Source organism: Pan troglodytes, chromosome 8, assembly GCF_028858775.2.
Source record: "Pan troglodytes isolate AG18354 chromosome 8, NHGRI_mPanTro3-v2.0_pri, whole genome shotgun sequence".
Lineage (NCBI taxonomy): Eukaryota > Metazoa > Chordata > Mammalia > Primates > Hominidae > Pan > Pan troglodytes.
The window spans coordinates 74,521,330-74,546,911 of record NC_072406.2 but is presented as its reverse complement, the minus strand read 5'-3'; the positions used below and the strand labels follow the sequence as shown (position 1 = coordinate 74,546,911).

At 36.9% G+C, this 25,582-nt stretch overlaps 1 protein-coding gene across 2 annotated transcripts in view; it reads left to right on the top strand.

Annotated features, from left to right (window-relative positions):
• Nucleotides 1-8,684: 8,684 nt before the first annotated feature.
• RTKN2 (rhotekin 2) overlaps nt 8,685-25,582 on the top strand; it is a 75,578-nt gene continuing 58,680 nt past the window's right edge. Inside the window, exons 1-2 of one of the 2 annotated variants that reach the window (XM_009458530.5) lie at nt 8,685-9,173; nt 14,895-15,091. In XM_009458530.5, the coding sequence (XP_009456805.1) occupies nt 9,114-9,173; nt 14,895-15,091 (257 nt within the window). In that variant the 5' untranslated portion in view covers nt 8,685-9,113. The remainder of the gene's footprint in view (nt 9,174-14,894; nt 15,092-25,582) is intronic. The other variant, XM_063781830.1, reaches the window with a different exon arrangement.

Genomic DNA, 25,582 nt, shown 5'->3' with positions numbered 1-25,582 from the left:
GGAGAAGAAGGGGAGACACAGCAGTGCTGGTCTGTAGTAACTGAAATCTCAGCAAGTAGAAATTTTAATGATCCTCTATCCCAAAGGGAAAGAAAGGTTTCTTGATTAGACCTTGGAGAACACTCCCCAGTCCATTGTTCTTCATAGCACTTTGTTCTACCATCTGAAAAATTCTTCCTTTTTCATTTTCCTCAAAATGGAATATATTCAAAGTGACCATTAAGGAATCTGACCCTGTTGGGACACTGACCAGCTTTTTTAGGCAGCTACATCTGCAGGAGAAAAATATAACGTGGTGAGTTTCCCTTAAAACCAAATGAGTGCAATTTAAAGGACAGTTCTTTATTCTTACATTTTATGTATAATTATGTACTTATTATATTTTGGTATTAAACTATACTTTCTTGTGAATTTCTGTATTAGCAGTTTCTATGGACTTCTTTTCTTTGGGGGGCAGTGGCGGGGGGCAGTGCAGAGTCTCGCTCTGTCACCCAGGCTGGAGTGCAATGGTGTGATCTCAGCTCACTGCAACCTCCGCCTCCCGGGTTCATGCCATCCTCCTGCCTCAGCCTCCTGGGTAACTGGGATTACAGGTGCACACCACCACACCTGGCTAATTTTTTGTATTTTTAGTAGAGACGGGGTTTCACTATGTTGGCCAGACTGGTCTTGAACTCCTGACCTCATGATCCGCCCGCCTCGGCCTCCAAAGTGCTGGGATTACAAGCGTGAGCCACCGCCCCTGGCCTTCTGTGGACTTCTATATTACAGGTTCAGTGGACTTTATGAATAATGTTTCCTCTCACTGATGAATAATTTTTTGTAAAATAGATATATTTCACATAAATATAACTTTTATAGCATTGCTGGGATCTCAGGAAAAAATAAACACCTTTAAGGAACTAGAAATAGAGTAACAACAAAAACAACCAATCAAAAAACTTGAGTGAAAACCACAGTTGGAAGTTACTAGTGCACAAATGCATGTGCACACACACAAATGGTTTTTGCTCTGCCAATGGCAAGTGGAAGGACCTGCATCTGAGATTCTTATATTACGCTTAGAAACCTGAGTTAACTGGTCTCAGGCATCTAGAGCCTATGATTCCCAGTAAAAGCATATGTAAATCCCCCCTGTAAGAAAGCTTGGATTAGGTAAAAATGAACACCCAGTCAATGATTACAAATCTCAAGGAAATCAATCAACGTGAGTAAATGTCGGTGGAAATAACATCAAATTAATATCCTTAAGCACTACAAATATTATAATGATTAGAAACAGAATGTAGAACAATTGTGAAAAAGACCTAAAAAAATAGAAGAATCACAGAAATGAACAGGTAACAAAAGATTATTCAAAATGACCAGGGAGATTTGTAAAAGTCATTACAACAGCACTGTTATAAATGAAAAAATTAATGGTTGAAATAAAAAACTCAGTGGGTGGATTTAAGAGAAAATTGGACACAGATAAAAGAAAAAAATGAGAAGATGGAAAAATACTCCGAATTCAGCAAGAAGAGTCCAGAAAGTAGAGAATATAAAAGAAAAGTTAGGAGATAAAGGCAATAGATTAAGAAAGGCTTAAACCCAAAGCTGCAAGGTAAACGATGTGTACTTAGTGAGATAAAGATTAAAATCAGGAATAAAACAAGAATGCCACCTCCATTTAATATTGTATTGGCTGCCTTAGCCAATGTAGTAAGTCAAGTAAAAAGAAATATGATAATCAGAAAAGAAACAAAAGTGTTATTATTCACACTTGATTTCATACAGAATATATCTAAAAAACCTATAGATGATTTATTAGAAATAATGAGCAAATTTAGCAAGGCACTTGGATATAAGACCAACAGATAAAAATCAGTTTTATTTCTATACACCAGCCACAAACAGAAGATATGTTTTTTAAGTATTATTTACAATAGCAAGAAGAGATATAAGGAACCCAAGAATACATGGAACTAAAGATATGCATAGGCCTATGTGGAAAAAACTGCAAAACTTCATCAAAAGACCTCAAACGAAAATCTAAATTTGCAACATACATGATGTTCATGGATTGGAATACCCAATATCCTAAATAAACAATTTCTCTCTAAATTCAATGCAATTCATACAAAAACTCCAACACGCTTCTGTTTTGTTCCTTCAAACTTGAGGAGCTGAATCAAAATTTCATGTGAAAGAGCAAAAGCACAATAATAGCCAAGATACTCCTCAGGAGAAAAAGGTAGTAAATATCTACAAAAAGAACATTTCCAGAACTAAAGCAGGAAAAGAGGAATCTGTCCTTAGCCTAATTCATAATATTAATCCATCTAAAGAAAAAAAATTACCTAAGAAAGGAGCTGAGACTGGCTTGGAAACTAGAGGGCCATGTGAGAGAATATGAGGGATTGCAGACAGTGGAGGAAATGGTCAGAGGGGAATTTGAGGAAGGAGGTCTGGCTCCATCTGCAAGTGGACCTTCTGCTGTATATCAATGCATCTGGGTATTGTTGTGGGTGCCATCAGATAATTAAATCAGCACTTTTCAAACATTTTTATGCAAATACCCCTAAAATATTTTCTCTTCTATTCATATGTAATATTTTCATATATATGAGGTACATGTAAATATTTTCTATATGCATAGAATTTGTAATAATCAAGTCAGGGTATTTGGGGTCTCCATCACCTGAGCATTATCATTTCTATGTGTTGGTATCATTTCAAGTCCTCTTTTCTAGTTACTTTGAAATATACATAATATTATTACTAAGTACAGTCATCCTAGCCTGCTATCAAACATTAGAACTTATTTCTTCTGTTTAACTGTATCTTTGTACCCATTCACCAATCTCTTTTCATTCCCACTTCCTACTGTTTTCTATCCTCACATCCTTCCCAGCCTCTGATATCTCTCTCTCCCTCTTTCTGTCTCTGTCTCTGTCTCATGTATATATATTTTATATATATATAAATACTTTTTTGACACAATGTCTCACTCTGTGGCCCAGGCTGAAGTGCAGTCGTATGATCATGGCTCACTGCAGCCTCAACCTCCCAGGTTCAAGCAATCCTCCTACCTCAGCCTGCTGAGTAGCTGGGACCACAGGTGTGTGCCATCACAACCAACTAATTTCTTTACTTTTTTTTTTTTCTAGAGACGGAGTCTTGTTTTGTTGTCAGAACTGATCTGGAACTCCTGGGCTCAAGTGATTCTCCTGTCTCAGCCTCCCAAAGCACTGGGATTACAGGAATGAGCCATCCCACCTGGCTATCATTCTACTCTCTATATCTCCATGAGATAGTTTCTTAGCTCCAGCATATGAGAACATGCAGTATTTGTCTTTCTGTGACTGGCTTATTTCACTTAACAGAACGACTTCCTGTTCCATCCATGTTGCTGCTACAAATGACATGATTTCATTATTTTAAAATAATTTTAAAAATCTTTTTACCCCTTACATATTTTTAAGGTGGCATTTGTCATGTTTTACCATACATTTAAATAGTTACAAAGGATGTAATTGTGGGTATATTGAAAATAATTAAAATTTCAAATTTCAAAAATTCTATTTATTAAATGTATCCAGTGGAATCTAAAATGTTAACAGTTGATATCCATCCAGCATCATCCATGTATCCATGTAAAAAATATATAAACAATTTTATGCTGGAAATTGTACATTATTTCTTTTCCTACTTGAACTTGTATTTTTATTCCACTTCCCCCACAGAATTTTATGCTAAAATAAAATATGTTTATGCAAGAGAAGTCTTTACTGCTCATCTTATAATATTTCTCTGCAACAAACATATGTATATAAATTGAAATTTTATACATCTTCACATATCATATGGTGGATGAACCCTTTTTCCTCCAATTAGTTATGTATTCATAGGTAACTATTACTTAATGTAGAATCAATACCAATATATAGATATACGTATATTTGAGATAGGGTCTTACTCTGTCACCCAGGCTGGAGTGCAGTGGCGTGATCTTGGCTCACTGCAACCTCCACCTCCCGGGTTCAAGCAATTCTCATGCCTCAGCCTCCCGAGTAGCTGGGATTACAGGCACCTGCCACCGCACCCAGCTAATTTTTGTATTTTTAGTGGAGATGGGATTTCACCATGGTGGCCAGGCTGGCCTTGAACTCCTGACCTCAGGTGATCCATCCCCTCAGCCTCCCAAAGTGCAGGATTACAGGCCTGAGCCACTAATCCCGGCCCAATACCAATAATTTTAACGGTCCCTTTGACCTCCAGATGGTTTTTATATTCCAGGACAATGCAATGGGTGGAAGTGATGGCTTTCTTTTGTCAAATGGGAAAAGGTGATTGTGAAAGGGGGACCAAGGGGAGGCCTAGACAGCAGGTAAGTTGTTAGGCCAATCAATTTCAGAATGAGGGAACCTAAGTCGAAAATCTTAACAGTGCGTTCCTTTAAACAGTCAGACCTTTACATATACTCAGGCCTTGCAAAGTCTTTGTGTCCCCCAATTTAAGAACCACCGATTCAAGTTATACAACTAATTCCTGTGACTGATTTGCTTGGTGAGTAAAGAGCATTCTGATTATAATGTCACTTGAATTTCCTCAGGATTGTATGTAATATGTAGGTCACACTGACAGTAATAACTTAAATTGCACTTAATTTTGTTCCCGTCTGCTGACAAGAGCTCTCATCCCTTGCAAATTCTGCCAGACTCCTACCCCTTACTTCTCCCAAGCAGTGGTTCTTAAGTGTGCACAAATAAATCTACATAGCCAATTCTTCAGCATCTTTTTTCTGGTTATAGGTACCAATGCATTACAGCTGTGCTTTCCATGCTTTCACATAATAAAAATACAAAGGTAATGGATCAAATGTCAAGTCAAATTCTGTAAGCCAAAATATGTTTGATTAGTTTTAAAACATGTATTATTATATTATAATAATATGTATTATTAGTTTTATAAAAAACCCACACGTTATCACTATTGTTTAACATTTACAAGGACCTTTTTACATATTAAAAATTTCTTATTATGAAAGGTTTGATGCATACTAAATATATGTTATATATGTAAGTTACCAGGTAAACATTACAATTAATACTGGTGAACCCATCACCCAACTTAAGAACTAAAACATGACAAGTAAGTAGCTCTATATCTGCAGGCTCTGTGACTATCCTGTTCTCCTGCCTTCCTTCCAAAGCTGGCCATTAGCCTGAATTTTGTTTTTAGCATTCCTTTCCTGTTAAGAATAAACTTTTATCACACACCTGTTTCCTTAAACAATGTGTTGTTTAGAGTCTCTTGTTATTCAAGTTTACAAAGATTATATATTCTGCGTACTCTTCTGCAACTAGTTTTCTTCATTCAGTATTTCTAAGATTTAGTTATGTGTATGTTACTAAACATAATTATGGCTTATTTTTTAAAAGATACGTGACATTCTACTGGGTAAATCACCACAATTTATTAATCCATGCTCCTGAAATGAGCATTTGGATTTTAAAAATACTTTTGCTATGATAAGCAATGTTGCCTATACAAATTTGCAAGAATTTCCCACAGGATACATACCAAGGAGCAGAATTGCTAGGTAAACACATTTTCAACTTTACAAGACAGTTCTAAATTTGTTTTTTCCAAAGTGATTGGACATATTTCTATCTCCTCCACCAGCATATAACATCTCTTGGACTTGCATCTTTGCCAACCCCTAGTATTATCAGATTTCTTAATATTTCTCAATAGTGACTGTAAAATATCTCTTTGGGATCTTAATCTGCAGTTTACAGACTAATAATAAGGTTAAGCAACCTTTCCTATTTTATTTGTCACTTGGATTTACTCTCCTATAATATGCCTACCATACCTTTTGACCATTTTCCAGTTGAATTTTTATTGATTTATAGGAGTTCTTTATATATAGCATATTATTTAGCAGTGGTAGGTGATATATCTTGAATATATCCAATTCACATACATTTTTCTCATTCAGTTCTCATAGTTCTATAGGTACTTTACAGTTGCCTTTCGGTACTCATGTTTTCTTCCTACAGTAGTAACAACTCCTGTTTTTGTGGGGCAGTTTACAAAGCACTCTCAAAAATCTTATCTGAGTCTCCCAACAACTTTAAAAAACAAGATGGGTGTTATTATATTTGTTTTATAGATAAGAAAACTGAGTGGCTTGCCCAAGGTAATCGGGCTAATAAATCCTCAGACTCCACATTCCATAGCCTCCTTCTGATTATGTGATGCTTCAGCTATTCATAGACATTCATTTAAGAAAATGCTGCACTTCTGCTTAGCACCTTGACCTCAGTTCCTTCTTTCTCTCTGTTTCTTCCATATATAATTCAAAATATAGCTTTAATTTATTCAGTTCAACCTAAACAGATTATCTACAAGATGAACAGATGAGTAAAAGAAAGCACCAAGAGAATTTTTAAGAGGACTTTTTTTTTTTATAAGAGAGGCTAGGAGGATATTCAAAATCACAAGTTATCTGTTCTGTGTCAAACCACATTTTTCAAAATAATGGATCTGTTGTGTAACAGAGAGCTGATTTTAAGTTCAGTGTTTTCTTTTCCTTTAGCCTCTTAGTTTAAAACAAGAATACAGAAAATAAGAGAAGAAAAATATACTTTGGCATCTATTGGTATTATCTAGATTGGCTTCTGTAGTTTTTAATTTATTATAATACTATCTGCTATATTAGGGATAACTAATATATGTATATTTTTAATTAGTATTAAATATTGACCTTATAGTGAGAAGTAATATTGGTAGGACAGTAATTCCATCACTCATCCTCTAGCTGAAGCTACTACATCTGGGCAGTTCGGTGGATATAGACCTTCTGTAAGAGCCCAGGGATGATGGGTTAAGAGATGCCCAAATGTTCTCTCTCAGATATTTGAGATGGTAAAACGTAGTACTTCTCACTTTCTGGGAACTGTAAAATAAATAGATCGATAGAGAAATCCTCAAGCTAATGAAGCCACTGCATATGAACTCTTTAAATTTTGTAGTTTCCATGGATGATTATATTTTATGTGCATTACATAAACCAGAGAAAACTGTGTCTGATGAAATTAGCAGTAACAAGTAAGGACTTGAGGATAAATAAGGAAACATAAGTCCTACTCCAAGGTATTTTAATCATCATATAATAATTAAGTACTTAAGCACTTCCTGGGGACCTCTCCTGGTGTATAATAAAAACAGGACCACATCATAACTTCTTCTCCAAAGAGAAAGGTCTTTTGTAACAACTGTATTCTACAGATAATTACTAAATATGGTCTTGTCTAATCTCTTTCTTCTAGTATCATAAATAAACGTATCTCCAGTTAAATATCTGGTTTTAACTCATCAAATACTCCTCTATCAGTGTCCAATTCTAAACTGGTTGACTCACCTCTGTTTTTATGAAGTGCTGGCTTCTACATGTATTTTGATCTGCATCTGAGAGCTGTATGTGTTGTAAATACTATGTGTCTGATGATGGGCTCGCGGTGTGTTTTTCTTTTGAGTCAGGTACTACAGCTAGGCTCATGCAGCCTCATACTGAGTAGGGGATAATTACACCACAAAGTGGTAGCACAAGAGAGAGATGTGCATTGGAGGAAGGGGCATATAATGATCCTGAAATTCAGACCTGTGTTTGTAGAAAATGAGGTGAGCTCCGTGTTGATAATTTTGAACACATATTTTATTGTTGTAAGGATATGGGTCATTCATAATGCAAGGGGACCATCATTCCCAACTGGGAAGCTTCTAGTATCACCTAGTCCAATGGGTCTTAAAGAGGCATTTTACCTATTTGAGGAAGGGTATCCATTATATTTTTAAAGTACATTCTCAAACCAACTGCTTTTAAAAGGGTCTTGCAGTTAAAATGACTATATAATATCCACTACGGGATAAGGGCAAGATTGGTGCAACATTGGGACAACAGACCCAGACAGGGCCTGTCCCAGGCAAATAAAAAAACATGGGCACCTATTTATGGAGGAAAAATGCCCAAGGGTTTCTAGGCGATGAGGGCTGGAGGGTTGATTTGGTAGACTCTTCAAGAAGAAAAAAATGAAGCCAAAGAGGCTTCCTGTTGCCTTTTCAAGGGGGAAATAAAGATAAACTAGGGACAATGAATTTTAAGGACTTTTCAAGGGTGTGATATCTTTGCTGCTTTCATTTTGAATTTTAAAAATCCCATGTTTCCCTTTATAATTAACAAAATCCATGAATTAAAATGGGTCTTTGTGCTAATCTTTAGGGCAGCAAGAAATGAGGCTCTTGAGAAATAGTACCCCATTTTGCTGTCACCTTAGATGTTGGAGAGGGAAAGAGAGGGCGAGAGAGCTGAAAGAAATCCTTCGCAAGAAAACAAAGTAAGTGGACAGAGTAGTTGGCGGGGAACATCTGGGATTATAAACACTGGGGGCAAAGACAAGACCTTGTGAAATGCCTGACATAGTATCTCACGAACCTGATGAATAAAACCATGATATCTGGGTGACCCTGGTGACAACGCTGGGCAAGGTGAGAGGAGACAGCGAGCGCTGTGTTTGAGAGTAATGTTATTGGTTCTCTAGGAACGAGACCGTGGGCTCTTAGTGACACTGTGGGTTCCTGAGTTGTCTGGGAGTACAGGGACTGCAGCCTCGAGTCTGTCCAGCTACGATCACTTTGGAAGGCCTTCGGTGGGATGCGGGCAGAAAGCTCCCAGTGCAAAGGGCGTGCCACGAAAACCACCAGCCAGAAACCTGAGCTGGGACAGGTGCGCTCCGCCGCCGAAGCTTTCCCCGCGGCCCCTCCCACTCCCGTCCCAGGCCCGCCCACATCCCTGTCAGGGCCTTAAGTCCGGCACCGCCGCCCTCTCCCCCGCCCCGCCGCGCTAGAGCCTGGGGTCTCGGCAACTTCCGGCGGTGGGAGCTGCAGGGCGCGAGGCGCGCCCACTGCGCGTGCGCTTCGGCCGGGCTCCTCCTGCGCCCCCGGCCCCTGCGACTGGGACTTGGTACGGCCGGGCGGTTGGCGTCCTCTGCGGCTCCTGCCAGGGGCGGGCTTTTCAAATCTTCCCTTTGAAGGAGTGGCGACGGCCCGGACAGTTCGCGTTGGAGATGGAGGGGCCGAGCCTGAGGGGTCCTGCGCTCGGCCTGGCGGGGCTTCCCACCCAGCAGGTGAGTTGCGGGAGGGACCCTGCCGCGGAAGGTGAGGGAGTCGGGGTTCTGTTCCTCGCGCATTTGCTTTGTGGAGGAGTCGGGAAAGCCTCTCCCCCGCTCCTCTATTTCAGCGGTGGCCAGAAACAAAGGGAGGGATTAGGAGACTGCGCTCTTGGGGCTTTAAAGGGCCTGGACATCGGAACCCCCGAGTTTCTCAGGCAGCTGAGGTCCTGATTGGGAAGGCGGTGCCGGGGTCCAGGCGCGCGTTTGCGGGCGCATCTGTCCGCTGCCCTCCCCAGGCTTTGGACGCCTGTCTTTTTGCAGGTGTAGGTGATGCCGGGGAAATGGGAGCCCCTCGATTCCCAAGAAACCCAGCGAGGCCAGTGGACAGCTGGCTTATTACGGATTTAATGGGAAGCACAGTAATGGAGCGATGTCTACACACAACACAGAACTGGTTGGGGGGAGGGGGGTCGGAGCGGAGTAGAGGCAAACAGCAACCTCTGCCCTTTAGAAATAGTTGAAGGTTTGATACTGGGTTCTTTCTCAAATCATTTGAAAGGAAAGAGGGAGTACACGTGACATTGGATAGAAGTTTGATGTTTGCTTTTGAGCCATGTAAAATGCGTTAGAAACCTTTTTATTTTACTTTTTACTAGACCAACATTATTTCTTGGCAGCATCAGTTATTAAAATGTTACCACTTTTCACTCTTAACCATAACTTTAGGGTCTTAAAAGAAAACTCTGATGTCTTTAAGCTGGACCTTCACTTCTATTTTAATCTCTACCTTCTTTTACCTACTTCAGAAATAGGTTAAGCCATATGAAATTGCCAGTTTTGTAGGTCAAAATTGGTAGAATATTTGCAATTTCATTCATATGGAGGCACCTGATATCTTTGTTTAAAAATCTGGGATTTCCTTAGCAGACACAAAATTATTAGTTTTCAATAATACTGTGAAAAATAAAGCAAGACATTAAGATTCATTATGCAAAAGAAGTCCAGTGTCTTTATCAGTAATACTTACGCTGTTTTATGCCAGCATTTTCAAAAATTTCAAAGATTTTGATGTACTTTTTTTCAGTCCTGTCCTGTTATGTACTTTGGCTGTCCTGATTGCTAACAAAATCTTGATTTATAGTGAATTGCCATTCTATTGATGTTCTTGCACGTATCATATAGGTGTAGGTGTAGCTGTCCAGGTGTATTTATTGAGCTGCAGGCTGCAAGAATAAGAATGGTACAGAAGCGACAAGAGGATAAAATCTTGAAGTTTAGTTGCATGGAATGAAAATAAATGTTTAAATATACATAAAGGCTGGGTTATTTACATGTGGGAAGATACAATACTTAATTTCTTAGGCAGGACAAAATCAAAATGATTGAAATGTGGAATTACTTCCTCAGTTTGGATTTGAAGAAAAAACACAAAATAGTAGTAGGTTTCAACCTAACAGGAACATTGAGAGTCGGTCAGATAATTTTATACTTGACTAACACTGAATTTTTATTTGGTATTTCCTTTGATGCATGAACGAAGCTGCCATGTAATCGAGATAAGGCCAAAGATTTTGAGGTGGTCACACACTAGTCAAACACCTCTACTGAAACCCTGGAGTCCTCTGCGACTCCTCACAGCATAGAGTATTGGCTTTGGAGTCAGATTCAGGTCAAACCAAACTCTTCTTATTGTGCAACCTTGAATAAGTTATCTCTATTTTCTAAGTTTCAGTTTCCACAGTTGTAGCTTGGGTATTCCGCCTATCCCAGACAGCTGTTGGAATTGGAGAACCTCTCTAAAGTACTTATCACAGCACCTAGCACTCAGGATGTGCTTCAGAGATGACTATTGTTGTTATTATCCTTTGTCCTATTCATCTGAGTGGTTAGGGCAGTCCCCTACTTTTCTTACAAATGTTTAAGCTTTTGGCATCTTAATAAAAATAAAATTCAAAAAGTAATACTATCTCATTGCAGAAAAGTCAACATATACAGAAACATGAATTTAAGAATTCGGTCTCCAGTTCCATTCCCCAGAATGGCCGCTGTTAACAATTTCCAGACTTTTTTCTGTACATAAACAATTCTTAAAATCCACACAATTTCTTTTAGCAAAATGAGAACGTACTGTATTTACTCTTTTCTTCTTCACCTTGGTCTTTGTTAACATGGCTTAACTATATCCATTAGGTGAATCATAGTTTCTGTCTTGATTACTGCAGTTGTCTTACCAGGAGTTCAACTTCAGGTTTTTTTAGTCAGTTTTTAATACCAACAATAAAGCCATTTTCTTTGCACTTCCTTCATGCTAGGCTAGCTCTTAAAACCTAGTAGGTTTCTGTTTCCTACTTAACCTAAATTTCTATTTTTAAGGTATGCTCCTATTTCATTCATAGCCTTGTCCATATATTTTTATCAGCCTGACTTTAACTACTTATAGCGTCAGGACAGTGACACCGGCTTCTGTTTGACTTGATTAGAGGCAAGCCCTTACTCAGAAAATTGGAAAAGAAATAAGAGTATGATGGCCTTACCTCATTCTCTGCTGTTCCTGGAGACTGGCATTCAAACAATCCTAAAAGGAATGGTTACAGGGAGACCAGCTTTTGTCTTTGGTCCTAATCAGCCTTGACTCTACCTGGCCAAGCCATTATGGCTGAGGGAGCGACACTGATGATTTTCCATTCCCTACTCATCTTCTTTGAGGTTAATAAACATCACTATTGAATGCCCAATCGGTACCCTTATTACATGATCATTATTCTTGCTGGGGATAGCACTAGACATCAACCCTTACCCCTGATGCATTGTATACCCTTAGTAACTAAAGACAACTCTAAAGAGTTTTGGTTCCATAAACCCTTCCTTGCTAGAGCTAGCACTGCTTAACCAGAGAGGCTTTTTCTGCATGTAAAGTGTAGATGTGTACTAAAAGAAGTTGCATGGGAAATACAAAACTGGCTAAAACAGTAGCCTTAAAAAAAAAAAAAAAACCAACAGCTCAGAATACATTGAAAACCATATGTACACTTAACAATTCATCCTGCTTATGTTAGCCTTCTGGGATCCACTTAACTGACATTTGCCTGAGACCTGCCTCAGTGAGGGAGGTAAGATTATAGTTTACTGTGTATGTTAATTTGGCTGGATTATGGGTCAGTAAACTATTTCTATAAAGGGGCAAACAGTAAGTATTTTCAGCTTTGCAGGCCACTCAGTCTCTGTTGAAGTTGCTCAACTCTGCCCTTGTAGCTTAAAGGAGCCATAGACAATATGAATGAGTGAATCTGTGCTCCAGTGTAACTTTATTTACAAAGCCAGGCCATAGTTTTCTGACCCTTGCTCTAAAGGAAAAAATCTTAATAGTAGTATCTGTTAGATACACCTCATTTCCTTAATAAATAGTACTTTAATCTTACATCATCTTCAAACTTTTTACACGTACATTTTTTTTTTAATCCTGACTTTACATTTTCTTTCTCTACTATTTCCCAAGCTTCTATAGTTTTATGGAGTCTTCATTATAAGTGATGGTGAGAAGATACTCTTCATTTATGTGATAGAAACACAAACTGATTCCTTAATGTGGCTGTAGCCACCTGCTGGTTCTTTAAGGTTGTTGCAAGTTTCAAGATTGCTGTGGAATTTCAAATAGTCCAGCTGTGCTTCTCTACCCTAGCTGACCATTGAATCACCAGAGGAACTGTAAAAAAAAAAAAATGCTCAAGCCCCACCTCCAGAGAGCCTGATTGGTTTGGCGTAGGTCACAGGTTTAGGTACTTCTATAAGGCCCTTCCTCTCTGCCTTAGATGATTCTAATATGCAGCCAGCTTTGAGAACCACTGTGCTAGTTCAACTGCCTGTTTCATTGCATCATTTAAAACCAAAATTGAATTTAGTGGCACCAGATGGTATTTGTTTATATTTGAGTTGTGGGGTAAAGCTATTCATCCCAGCTTTAGGTTGCTCCCTATGTGCACTCCCTAATATAGTCAGTCTGCCAGAGTTTATTTCTATAGACATATGGGTCACATAGATAATTCTTATAATTAATTGCTAATTACATTGAAGAAGAATTTACTTTGGGGCTAGTAAGTCATAAAAAGATGAAATGGAGTTGTTGAAATTCAGTCATGTGTAATGAAGGAAAACCAGCAAATGACTACATTTATATAGTACACCAGTTTTGAGTTACAACACTATATGAGAAGGTTTTTATGTGGTGATTACATGATGTAATTACAGAAGGTAATTAAACAGAGCTGTTTTCTGTGTGTAAATAGTACAGTTGATTGATTTGGATAGTCAAGTTAAATCATCTACTGTAGTTTGTCTTTTGGGGTAGTCTTCAAAAACTATTAGCTCTCCTAACTTTCATCTTTTCTTTTTGAAAAGGTTGTATAGCCCTTTTGGTATTAGATTTCATTTACATTTTTAAATTTACATTTTGATCCATTCAGAAGGTAAATTATAGTCTTTATTTTTTTGCCATAGAAACTAGGGTGGTCACTTTATGTTTTAGAAATAGACATACCAGAAACATTACATGTTTGTGATATAATAAAGAGTACCTTTGATTTATAATTTTTATAAAGTCATTGTGAATTAAATCAGAACTGTACATTCAGTTTGTAGAATTTTAATGTTGCGTGTGAAACTTATATGTAGAATCAGGCCATTAAAAGATAATTATATGGAATAAAAGACTTTCAGCAATAAAATACTTAGTAGTTTCATGGTGAACCCTAAAACTAAAATAAATGGTATGTCCAGAATTGTATTCTAAAGCTCTGTTCCAGATAGCTAAGGCTTCTGACATTTTCAGTGTACAGCGCTTTCACTCTCTTGCTTCTGAGATTGTATTTACACTGCCTACTGTTACAAATAGGCTGTTTCCTCCCTGCTACTAAACCTTGGCTCCTTTACTCAGTATCTGCTTTTTCAGAATGTTTTTCTTGGTTAATTCACTGTCATCAACCACACTGCCATCTCTTAATACAATGTATATAATATATATGTGTGATATATTGTTCACATTAGTTATTGTATGTTTTCTAAGGCTGCTATAACAAATGACCAAGACTGAGTGGGTGAAAACAAGAGAAATTTATTCTCAAACTTATGGAGGCCAGACTTCTGAAATCAAGGAATTGGCAGGGTCATGCTCCTCTGCAGGCCCTAGGAAAGAATTCTTTTCTTGCCTTTTCCAGCTTCTGATTATTGCCATCAATCCTTGGTATTTTTTTGGCTTACAGACATAATAGTCTCTGTCTTCACATGTCATTCTCTCTGTATGTGACTGTGTCTTCATGGGACCTTTCTTTAAGGACACTAGTCATTAGATTTAGGACCCACTCTAATCCAGTATGTTCTCATTTTACCTAATTACATCTGCAAAACCCTGTATCCAAATAAGGCTACATTCTGAGGTTCTGGATGGACATAAATTTTGGAGGGATGCTATGAAACTTCGTATAGTTATAAGAACACATAATGTTTCTCACCTTTGTTTATGTTCGTTTATTCCGTTTCTTTAGATTGTAAAGACTTCCTAATGAAGCAAGAAGTTAAGAATTGCAAAGAGCATTTTAAAATAGCTATTTTTACACTACATATATTAAAACTTTGTTGCTTTCTCAATATGGTATACAATTATGATATCTATTTTCGATCTATTATGGGTTAAGATGTAATTTTGGGTTTTTGCTATATTTTCAAGATGCATTTTTTTTTTAGGACTGCAACATTCAAGAAAAAATAGACTTAGAAATTCGAATGCGAGAAGGAATATGGAAACTCCTTTCTCTGAGCACTCAGAAAGATCAAGTTTTACATGCAGTTAAGAATCTCATGGTGTGCAATGCTCGACTAATGGCCTATACATCGGAGCTACAGAAATTAGAAGAACAGATTGCAAATCAGACTGGAAGATGGTTAGTAACATAGTTTACCTGTGGCTTTTAATGTACTTAAATATGTAAATTTAAAACATAGTATAATTTAAGCTTAAGTACCAATGTCAAATCACCAAACTGTTTTAAAAAACAAATACACTGAAGTAGCAGCTGACATCATAAACAGTTTGCCGACACAGCTCAGAGTGAACTTAGGCAGCAGCTTTTATTGGGCTGTTGTGTTCAATATGTAATTATAAAATGAAAATTATCCAGAAGCAATGACTGAGGGAGCATTTTAAGAAGAAAGTACCAATATTGATAGAAATGTAGAGTAAGAAAATTAATTGCTTAGAAATATGCTAATATAAAGGTACTAGCTGTGAGACATGGAAACTCAAGTATAGAAATTGAGATGAGTGAGCAGCAAAATTATAAGGAGATAAAACCTTATGAATGGAAAGGAACTTAAAAATCTGCTAGCCCATCTCTTGATATGGTGAACATAAGTCCCAGAGAGGCAAAAAACCTCAAGGACATTCATGCAACAAGTGATGGAAGCTAATGAGATTTAAGATTTGCTAAGTATTAATAACTTCTGCTCATGTGTTCTGTCATCTCATGCTGTTCTTTTAGATTAGATCTATGATTTGTATATGAAATTTATATCCTATCTTTTTACAATGCCAAATCTTACTTGAACCTAAGAATTGGTTCAATTTAGAGGCTGGATTTTGGTGTATTTTAAATAAAAACAGTCTTACATTCCCCTTTGTTGATTCACAGCTCTGACACAAGGGAAGAGTTTCTTGTTAGACAATAGTGACTGTTGGGCTGAGCATAGCATCATTAAATTCTTGAAAAGTAAGTTAAAAACACCAGTCAGAGTCTGAGATTTCTGTAAAAATAAAATTTTGATGAGGATGTAATGTAATAGAGACCTGGATACAAAGTAGCCAACCTTATTAGCTATATTGCCATGGGATAGCTTTTATTTATTTATTTATTTTTTAAAGACATAGTCTCGCTCTGTCACCCAGGCTGGAGTGCAGTGGTGTGATCTCAGCTCACTGCAACCTCTGCCTCCCGGGTTCAAGCGATTCTCCTGCCTCAGCCTCCCGAGTAACTGGGACTATAGGCGTGTGCCACCACACCCAGCTGATTTTTTTTTTGTATTTGTATTTTTAGTAGAAATGGGGTTTCACCATGTTAGCCAGGATGGTTTCAATCTCCTGACCTCGTGATTTGGCCACCTCGGCCTCCCAGAGTGCTGGGATTACAGGCATGAGCCACTGTGCCCTGCCGGGATAGCTATTTTAATCTCCTTGTGCCTCAGTTCCTTCCTTACAGTGGGCATGATAATATTTACATTTTGAAAATTGAGATTTTTATATATACAAAAACCTAATGTAATGCCTTTTACATACTTAATACTCAACAAATGTCAGTTTTCATTCTTATATGCCTCCAGCATTATACAATGAAATTGTTCCATTAGCATAATGTAGGAAAATGTTTTTCAGATAGACATACATTGGTTTAAGTGAGTGCTTCTCAAAGTTGGTAACTTGTAGCACTGAGAGTACATGATGCAAAGTCATAGAATAAATATGGCATGTCTTCTTAGAGCATGAATTTTTAAGATTAAGCATGAGAAGTTTAGAATAGTGGAGTATTTGGAGGTTCTGCTTTCTTATTCCTGGGGATAGGGGATATATGTTCCCTCTCAGCCTTTTTATTAGGATATTTTGTCAAGAGGGGCAGTTTCAATGGAAAAGTTTGAGAAGCCCTGATTTTAGAAAGTATGGGACTAAACATTATGTCATCTATCACAATATCTGGAATATTATTTTTGGGACCATATCTGCCTCCATATTTAATGCTCTTTAAATATTTATAATGAGTTATGAATTGACTGTTTCTTAAATTCGGCAGTGTGGCTTTTCTGAAGTTGCTGATTTATAAAAACTATTAAATAAGCCTAATGCCTGTTCAATTTATATAGCAGTGATGGGGAAAAATTAGGATCCCTAACTGGAAATGTGTATAATTTTCAGTTTCTTTACTAATTATCTGTGATAGATGAGAATATCTTTGTCACTATACACACACACACACATATATTTGTTCATCATTCATGTAAAAACAGTGTTTCCCTTAATTATTGCTGGAATTTAAAAAAATCTTGTATAGTCTATATGTATTCTTTGTTTATACCTTCATTTTGTATGTGAAGATATAACCTGAGGTGACTGATCAGATGTAACTAGAAATTATAATTGCTTTGTCATTACACAAAAATGACTTGAAGATTAATGATTTAGTTCCTTGAAGAAAGTTATGTAAATTATGCAGATATACTGAATATCTACCGCTTGCAGAACACTTATTAAGCACTGTGCTAGGGTGTCTATGTTAAAAGAACAGAATTTGTCAAAATATGACAATATTGTATATTCAGCAAATATTTTGCCTTTAGAGACTTAGCAGTCTGTACCTTAGTTTGGTTAGTCCTTAAGGTGGAAAAATGCTCAGTTTTATATTGCTGCCAGAGTTAAAACAAATAGCATTTTAATGAGAACACTAGTCTACCTTCTCTAAATTTTATGATAAGATGTCAAAAAATAAGTATAGACACTAAATCTAGACTTTTTCAAAGAAGAATCCAATAAGTGTGAAATGGTGGAATTGAGGAATATCTAATAGAACAATTGGGTTTGGATCTTCTAGATTGTGAAGGATGGATAGAGTCCAGGTAGGTGAGCAGGAGGAAGGCAGCATTCCAAGAAAAATTACAAAATAGGCCGGGTGAAGTGGTTCACACCTGTAATCTCAACAATTTGGGAGGCCAAGGTGGTCAGATTGCTTGAGCTCAGGAGTTCGAGATCAGCTTAGGCAACATGGCAAAAACCTGTCTCTACAAAAAAGACAAAAATTAGCCAGGCATGGTGGCATGTGCCTGTACTCCCAGCTACTCAAGAGACTGAGGCGGGAGGATTGCTCAAGCTTGGGATATCAAGGCTGGAGTGAGCTGTGATTGCACCACAGCACTCCAGCCAGCGCAAAAGAGTGAGATTCTGTCTCAAAAAGAAATAGCAAAAGAAAAATTTACTTTGAAAAATAAATATGAATTATTCAGGAGCAGGGAAAAGATCTGTTGTGTTGAGTCTGAAGATCAAGGCAAAGATGAAAAGGAAGGAGGAAGCAAGATTCAAGAAAGCCTGGAATGCTACAAATTTCTTTGGTATTAATTAACAGCCTTTCCAGGTGCCAGGCATTGTGTAAGATGTTCACAAATATCACATTAAAAATGGAGAAAGATATTGTATTAGTTCATTTTCACACTGTTAATACAGACATACCCGAGACTGAGTAATTTATTAAGAAAAAGAGGTTTAATGCACTCACGGTTCACATGACTGGGGAGGCCTCATAATCATGGCAGAAGGCGAAGGAAAAGCAAAGTCATGTCTTACATGGCAGCAGGCAAGAGATCATGTGCAGGGGAACTGCCCTTTATAAAACCATCAGATCTTGTGAGACTTACTCACTATCATGAGAACAGTGCAGGAAAAACCTGCCCCTATGATTCAGTTACCTCCTGATGGTCCCTCCCATGACACATGGGGATTATGGGAGCTGCAATTCAAGATGAGATTTGGGTGGGGAGACAGCCAAACCATATCAGATATAAACCTCTTTTAAAGGCTGTAACTCTTTAAGGATACACAGTGCCTTTGTGGCTAGGTCATGAATCCAGGTGACTTAAAAACCCATGTACCTCCATCTCCCACTCCGTCCAAAAAAGAACCTGTACTTTTTTTTAACTATTGCTCCAAGCTGCCATGGTGAGCTATTACAGGGCTTTATATATATATTTGCTTACCCGTGAAAATATCTTTTATGTTACATATACACATTATATTTCTTCGTCATTCATATAAAAACATTGTTTCTCTTAATTATTGAATTCTGGAATTTAAAAAATCTTGAATATTCTATATCCTGTTATGTTTTATCATTTTATTTTAAGCAAGGAAGAAGTATGATAAAAACAAGTATTTGGGGAAGGTTATTTGGCAGCAGGGTATTAAAAAGATGAGAGTAAATAATTGAAATAACCAGTTTTTAGGGAAAATATTTAAGAATAGGCAGACATAGAAATGATCATATAAAGAAGTAAGCTTTTATTAGAGAAATGAGGAAATCAAAACTGTGGATTTCTTTAGGGCTTTTCTAATAGATCTTCACTCAAAGTGCTCTCTGTACATAATCATTCTGCAAGAAGTTTTAAGTTATTTCTCAATCCAGTGAAATTATTTAAGAAGTCAAATAATCTTACTTCATTCTAAAGCCGCCTAAAACTCGGGTTCCAGGAAAGAATTAAGTCCTAATGTCCTAAGAAGTTCATTGTATGCATTGACTTAACTGCTGCATATAGAACAGTGCTACTTTTGTACCACCCTTGGAAGAATTCAATCAGTGGTTACTCTGCTTTAGATGAGGAACCACAGTTAAGAAATCACTAATATCATTTGTTGTTTTTTTAAAACCACACAATCCTGAGAATATTGGCAACTGGTTAAATGTTCTTTTACCATACTGTTCCAATAATATAACAAAAACTTTTTTCTAAGTTGTGTTTGGGTATGAAATACCTAGTACATTGCCTGTTCTTTATGCTTGAACAAGCCAAAATACCCAGGCTTCTGTACAGTTCCCAATGGAGTCAGGATGTAAAAACCTTTCTGGATTGGGTAGGCAGTAGGTCGTTAGGATGAGGTGCATAGGTTGCTTACTGCCTCAATTTAGAGGTATCGTGGCTTGGTTATAGCAGTCTGTTAATTTGCTGGACTTTTGACTAGTAAACTATCATTGTACCTTTTTTTCTGCATGCTGTGGCTGGATATGGCTACTTAAAAGATGGTTTATTTCAGTCTACTTTCAAAAAATAGCTATTGGTTTCCATTTACTGAAATAGGCATTCCAGAATCCTTGTGGTCTGATCCCAAACTCCTTGCACTCTTATCTTTCAATTTCTGCTTTACAAATTTATTGCAGCCAAATGCTTGATTGGTATCCCGAAAATAGTTCTTGGATTTTCACATCTCCAGTGTGTTTGCTTACACTGAAATGCCATATCTTTCATTCTCACTTGATAAAACCCACTTGTTCTGGGACACCACACCTGCCTCAAAGTTTCCTTGATAATTGTATTCAGAAAATAATTATTCCTTTATGTCCATGGTAAGGACCCAAAAAATGACTATTTACCTCCTTTTACTTCTAGTACCATCCAAATCATGAATACCTCACTATAACATACTAAATTCTAATAGAGCTATTTATAAGCAACATATCTTTTCATAAATTATAAGCTTTTGGAAACAGGGACAATGTCTGATTCTTACTTCTTATCAGTGAAATAGAGTTGATATCACCATTAATTTCACAGGATTACTGTGAGGATTTGGTGCCTGGAGCTTAGAGGCAACTCATAGCTGAGGTAACTCTTGGTTCTCTCCTTCTTTCTACCTTATATCCCGCAGAACACCAACAGTGTTGTGTACTTACTTAAGAACAATTTAATGTATGCTTCATAAATAAGTTTTGCCTTGTATCCCCTTAATGTGTATGATGAGCAAATAGGGCTTAGAATTTAATAGGAGTTAATTATATCCCAGTTACTTTTTTTTTTGTCACCTTCTTTTATGTTCTTAGGTTCTTACTGTCATTTGTTGGTCTAAGTGTCTGTTCATCATGTTCCAGATTGTCATTTATTCCTAACTATGTTTGCTTTTTAATCAACTTTTTATTATGAAATTTACATATGTAAAAATTACAAGAATAGTACAATCAACATCATGTATATTCTCCCCCTAGGTTGTCCAGTTAATAGCTTGCTATATATATTCACTTCATCTACTCTACCATTTTTTCTATACACACACACACACACACACACACACAAATACACATACTAGCGTGTGTATATATGCACACATTTTTCTTTTTTGTTGTTGAACCATTTAAAAATAAGTTGCAGACAACATGGCACACACACCACAATAATTTGGCATGGATCTTTTAAAAATAACATTCTTCTACATAATCAAAATATTATATACAAAATATTAGTAATTCCATAATAATCTAATATCCCGTCCATATTCAATTTTACCAAGTTGTCAGAAGAAAACTGTTTATCTTTTTTTCCCCCAAACCAGAATTCAGTCAAGATCTATGCAGTACATTTGGTTATAACTCCAGTTTCTTTTAATTACTCTGCCTATTTCTAAAAACCCCTTGTCATTTATACTTAGAAGAGCCTCGGCAAGGAATGGTGGCTCACGCCTGTAATCCCAAGACTTTGGGAGGCTGAGGTGGGAGGATGGCTGTAGCCCAGGAGTTCAAGACCAACCTGGGCAACATAATAAGACCTCGTTTCTACAAAAAAATACAGAAAGATTTAGCCAGGTGTGCTGGTGTGTGCCTGTGATCTCAGCTACACAAGAGGCTGAGGCAGGAGGATCACTTGCATCCAGAAGCTTGAGATTGCAGTGAGCGACAATCATGCCACTGCACTCCAGCCTGGGCGTCAGAGTAAGACCCTGTCTCAAAAAAAAAAAAAAAGAGTCTAGATTTTTAAAATATAGCCTTTAAAATATCCTGCATTCTGCATTTGCCTGGTTGTTTCCTTGAAGTATCATTGAACCTTTTCTCATATTCTGTGTTTTTGCCATAGATGGACATTGAGTCTAAAGGCTTTATCAGACTCAAGTTAAACATTTTTTTCTAGGTGAGGCTGGGGACCATTATATGCTCCCAATTGATGCAATATGATATCTGGTCTTACCACCAGGTAATGCTGAGTTTAAACCCTTGCTTTAGATGGCAGTTGCCAGCTTTCTTCTTCATGATAAAATGGTTTTTTCCCTTTGCAGTTCATAAATAATCTGTGGGGTGTTGGAATTGGGTGACTATTCTGTTATCCAATGAGCTTTAACTTAATGGCTTTATCATCCATTTATGATTCTTCCCTAAATCAATTATATTTATAATGGGGTTTGTAAAACTGTGATTATCTAATTCTAGTATTCCTTCTACACTTATTGGCTGATACTCTTCTATAAAGAAGGACATTCCTCTCTTTAGTCTCTCCATTCCTGGATTTTTATTCAATGTTTTATTATCATTTATAGTCACTAAGAATCTCTTGCTTCCTGACACAAAAAGACAATCCATTCTTGCTTTATATTTTCCCTGCCCCAAGCCTAGAGTCAGCCATTTCTCTGACACCTGGCTCCCTTTACTGGTGAATCATATTTTGAATGCCAAACCTGGGCACTAGGTATGCTCACGGTTCCTGGGGTATCACTGCTTCTAGGCTTTTTCAGTGGACATAGTGATGAAAGAGATGAAAAAATCATGAGTTTATATCAATATTTATAGGTTTTTGATTACAGTACCAATATTATTACTGACAGTAAACCTACTTAGGCAAGTTCAAGATTTCCTTACAATTCTTTTTTAACATACAGAAATTATGAAAATTTTCCAACATACAGAAAAGTTGAAAGAATTATACAGTGAATACCCATATACCTACCACTAAGGTTCTACAATTAATATTTGTTTTATTCCTCTGTCCAGTCCATTTTATTTCATTTTTATTTTTTAATTTTTTTAGAGACAGGGTCTCACTGTGTCTCCCAGGCTAGAGTGCAGTGACACAATGATAGCTTGCTGTAGCCTCAAACTTCTGGGTTCAAGTAATCTTCCTGCCTCAGCCTCCCAAGTACCTAGGACTACAGGTTCATGCCAACACACCCAGCTAACTTATTTATTTTTTGTCTCTCAGCTTGCTTATTTTTTTATTTTGTAAAAACAGGGTCTTACTATCTTGCCCAGGCTGATCTTGAACTCCTGGCCTCAAGCAGTCCTCCCACCTCAGCCTCCCAAAACACTGGGATTACAGGTGTGAGCCACCATGTTCAGCCTAATCTATTTTATTTCTTTATGACACAATTTAAAATAAGTTCTTTGCAGTTCTTTGTGTGTGTATACATATATATACACATATATGTACATCCCTGTGGATATAGGTGGAGAGTACTCAAAAATTACTTGAAATAATTGTATTACTTTGTTCTCACAATGCTATAAAGGACCACCTGAGATTGGGTAATTTAAGAAGAAAAGAGGTTTAATTGACTCACAGTTCTACATGCTATACAGGAAGCATGGCTTGGAGGCCTGAAGAAACTTACAGTCATGGCAAAAGGGTGAAGGGAAAGCAAGCATTTCCTTCACATGGCGACAGAAGAGCGAGCGAACTAATGGGGAAATGCTACACACTTTTAAACAACCAGATCTCTTGAGAACTCACTATCATGAGAATAGCAAGGGGGAAATCCGCCCCCATGATCCAATCACCTCCCACCAGGTCTCTCCCCCAGCACTGGGGATTACAATTCAACATGAGATTTGGGTGGGACACAGAGCCAAACCATATCAATGAACTTTTTCTTATGGTCTTGTTATTAAATCATAAACAGACTTATTTGTTTCTGTTTGCTTTTTTTCTCTTTGAATTAATTACATTTTTTGGATAGATAGTGTTTCTGTGTCCTCCTTCCCAGTTTCCAATTAGTAGCTCTTGCCACGGTTCCCACCCCAAGAATCAGCCACTATTCTGACTTTTTTTTCCACTGTAGGTTAATTTTGCCTGTTCTGGAACTTAGTATAAATAGAACTATACAGTGGAGGTTTCTTTCTTTCAGCATAATGCTTTTGAGATTCATCATGTATCAATTATTTTTTTTTCCACTGTATCACTTTTTCCAGTGTTGATTCTTTTCAAATTTCTGTATAGTTTTGGTCACATGCCAGTCACTTCAGGTAGATGTTTTTAAAATAGTTTTTCTATATTTTTTATTGTTTTCTGTGGGAAGATTTCTCCAGCATGAGCTACTCTGCCATTACCAAAAGAGGAATTTTAATTGATTAAAATTGCATTTTAATCAAATAAATTTTTATTTTTTCTACTTTATGGAACATGTTGAGGTTTTCTTTATGACTTAATATGGTCTGTTTTCATGACTGTCACATTGGCTTTTGAAGTTACATTTCTTTTTATAAGGGTGTAAAGTTAGCCAAAGGAGTTCGAAAGATCTGTGTTAATGACTGTGTTAGGTTTTCTGTAACCTTCCTTATTTTTTGACCCGTTGAACTGTCTTGTACTGAAACAGATAGGTTAAGATTTTTTATTATTAAAGCTTGTCTTCATCCTTGTATCTTCTGTACATTGTGCTTTAGGAAGATGCTCTGTAACATTTGGTACATTCGGTACTTGCGATATATTCATTGTTAGCTGCAGCCTTTTGCATTATAAAGTGTCCTTCTGTTGTTGTCTCAGGTAATGTTTTTGAACCTGAATTTTGCCTGGTAACAAAATCACATCCTCTGTTTTCTTATTTGTATTTGTTTCATATATCTTTGTCCATCTCCTTATTTTTAGCCTTTCTGACTCACCTTTGAAGACTTGTTTCTTGTGTTCATCCTAGAGTTGGGTTTTATATTACGAGCCAATCTGGAAATCCTTTTAATGGGAAAATTAAGACATTTTATATTTACTGATATAACTGATATATCTGGTTTCAGCCACTGTAATATTCTTTTATATTATGTTAACTGTGTGTATTATAATTAGTCTTTTACTATGTGGTCTGTTTTCTTAAATTTTGGAAGCATTTTATAAGTCATAGTAGTTACTATAATTTTATATAAAAAAACTTTATATACTGATAACTATATAATGCCCTTAGTTCTTATAAGTTTTTTTATGTATTTCCCTTAGCTCCATGAGCCAACTAAACCTCTTCTTAATTTACCTAGCCTTAGGTATTCCTTTATAGCAATGCAAGAATGGCCTAACTCAGGCTTCTGCTATTTTGATTTTTTGCTTTTAGTAATATCATTTTTTTCCAGCTACTATCTATGTCAAGATCAATGAGCTTATTGTATTTCCCCTACTCCACTTTTTTTTTCAAGTTGTGTTATTTCTACTTTGGTGGAATGGATAATATTTACATAATAATCTTATAGTCATATCTTCACCTTTAGTCTTTGATATGCAATTAAATAGGTATAATTTTCACTTCTTGTTCTTCCGTTGTACTTTCCAAAATCATCTCTTTTGGAAGAAGTTCATCAGCTAGAAGATTCTTCCACATGAGTACGGTTTTCTTCACTTTCTTGCATGTTTAAGGTGTTTTTCTTTAGTGTTTCTACTTTTAGGGTGACTTTGCTAGTTATAAATTCCTTAGCCAACACATTCTTTCCTTGAGTTTTGTGAAGACTTTGCTCCATTGTTATATTGTTATTAAGAAATCTAATCTTTCATTTTCTTTCCTTTGTAAATGAGTTTGACTTTTTGCCTGGAGACTGAAAGTACTTTTCTTTATCTTAAAGTCTGATTATTTTACTGGAATGTGTGTAAGGCTGACCATTTGGCACATTTTGGGGCTC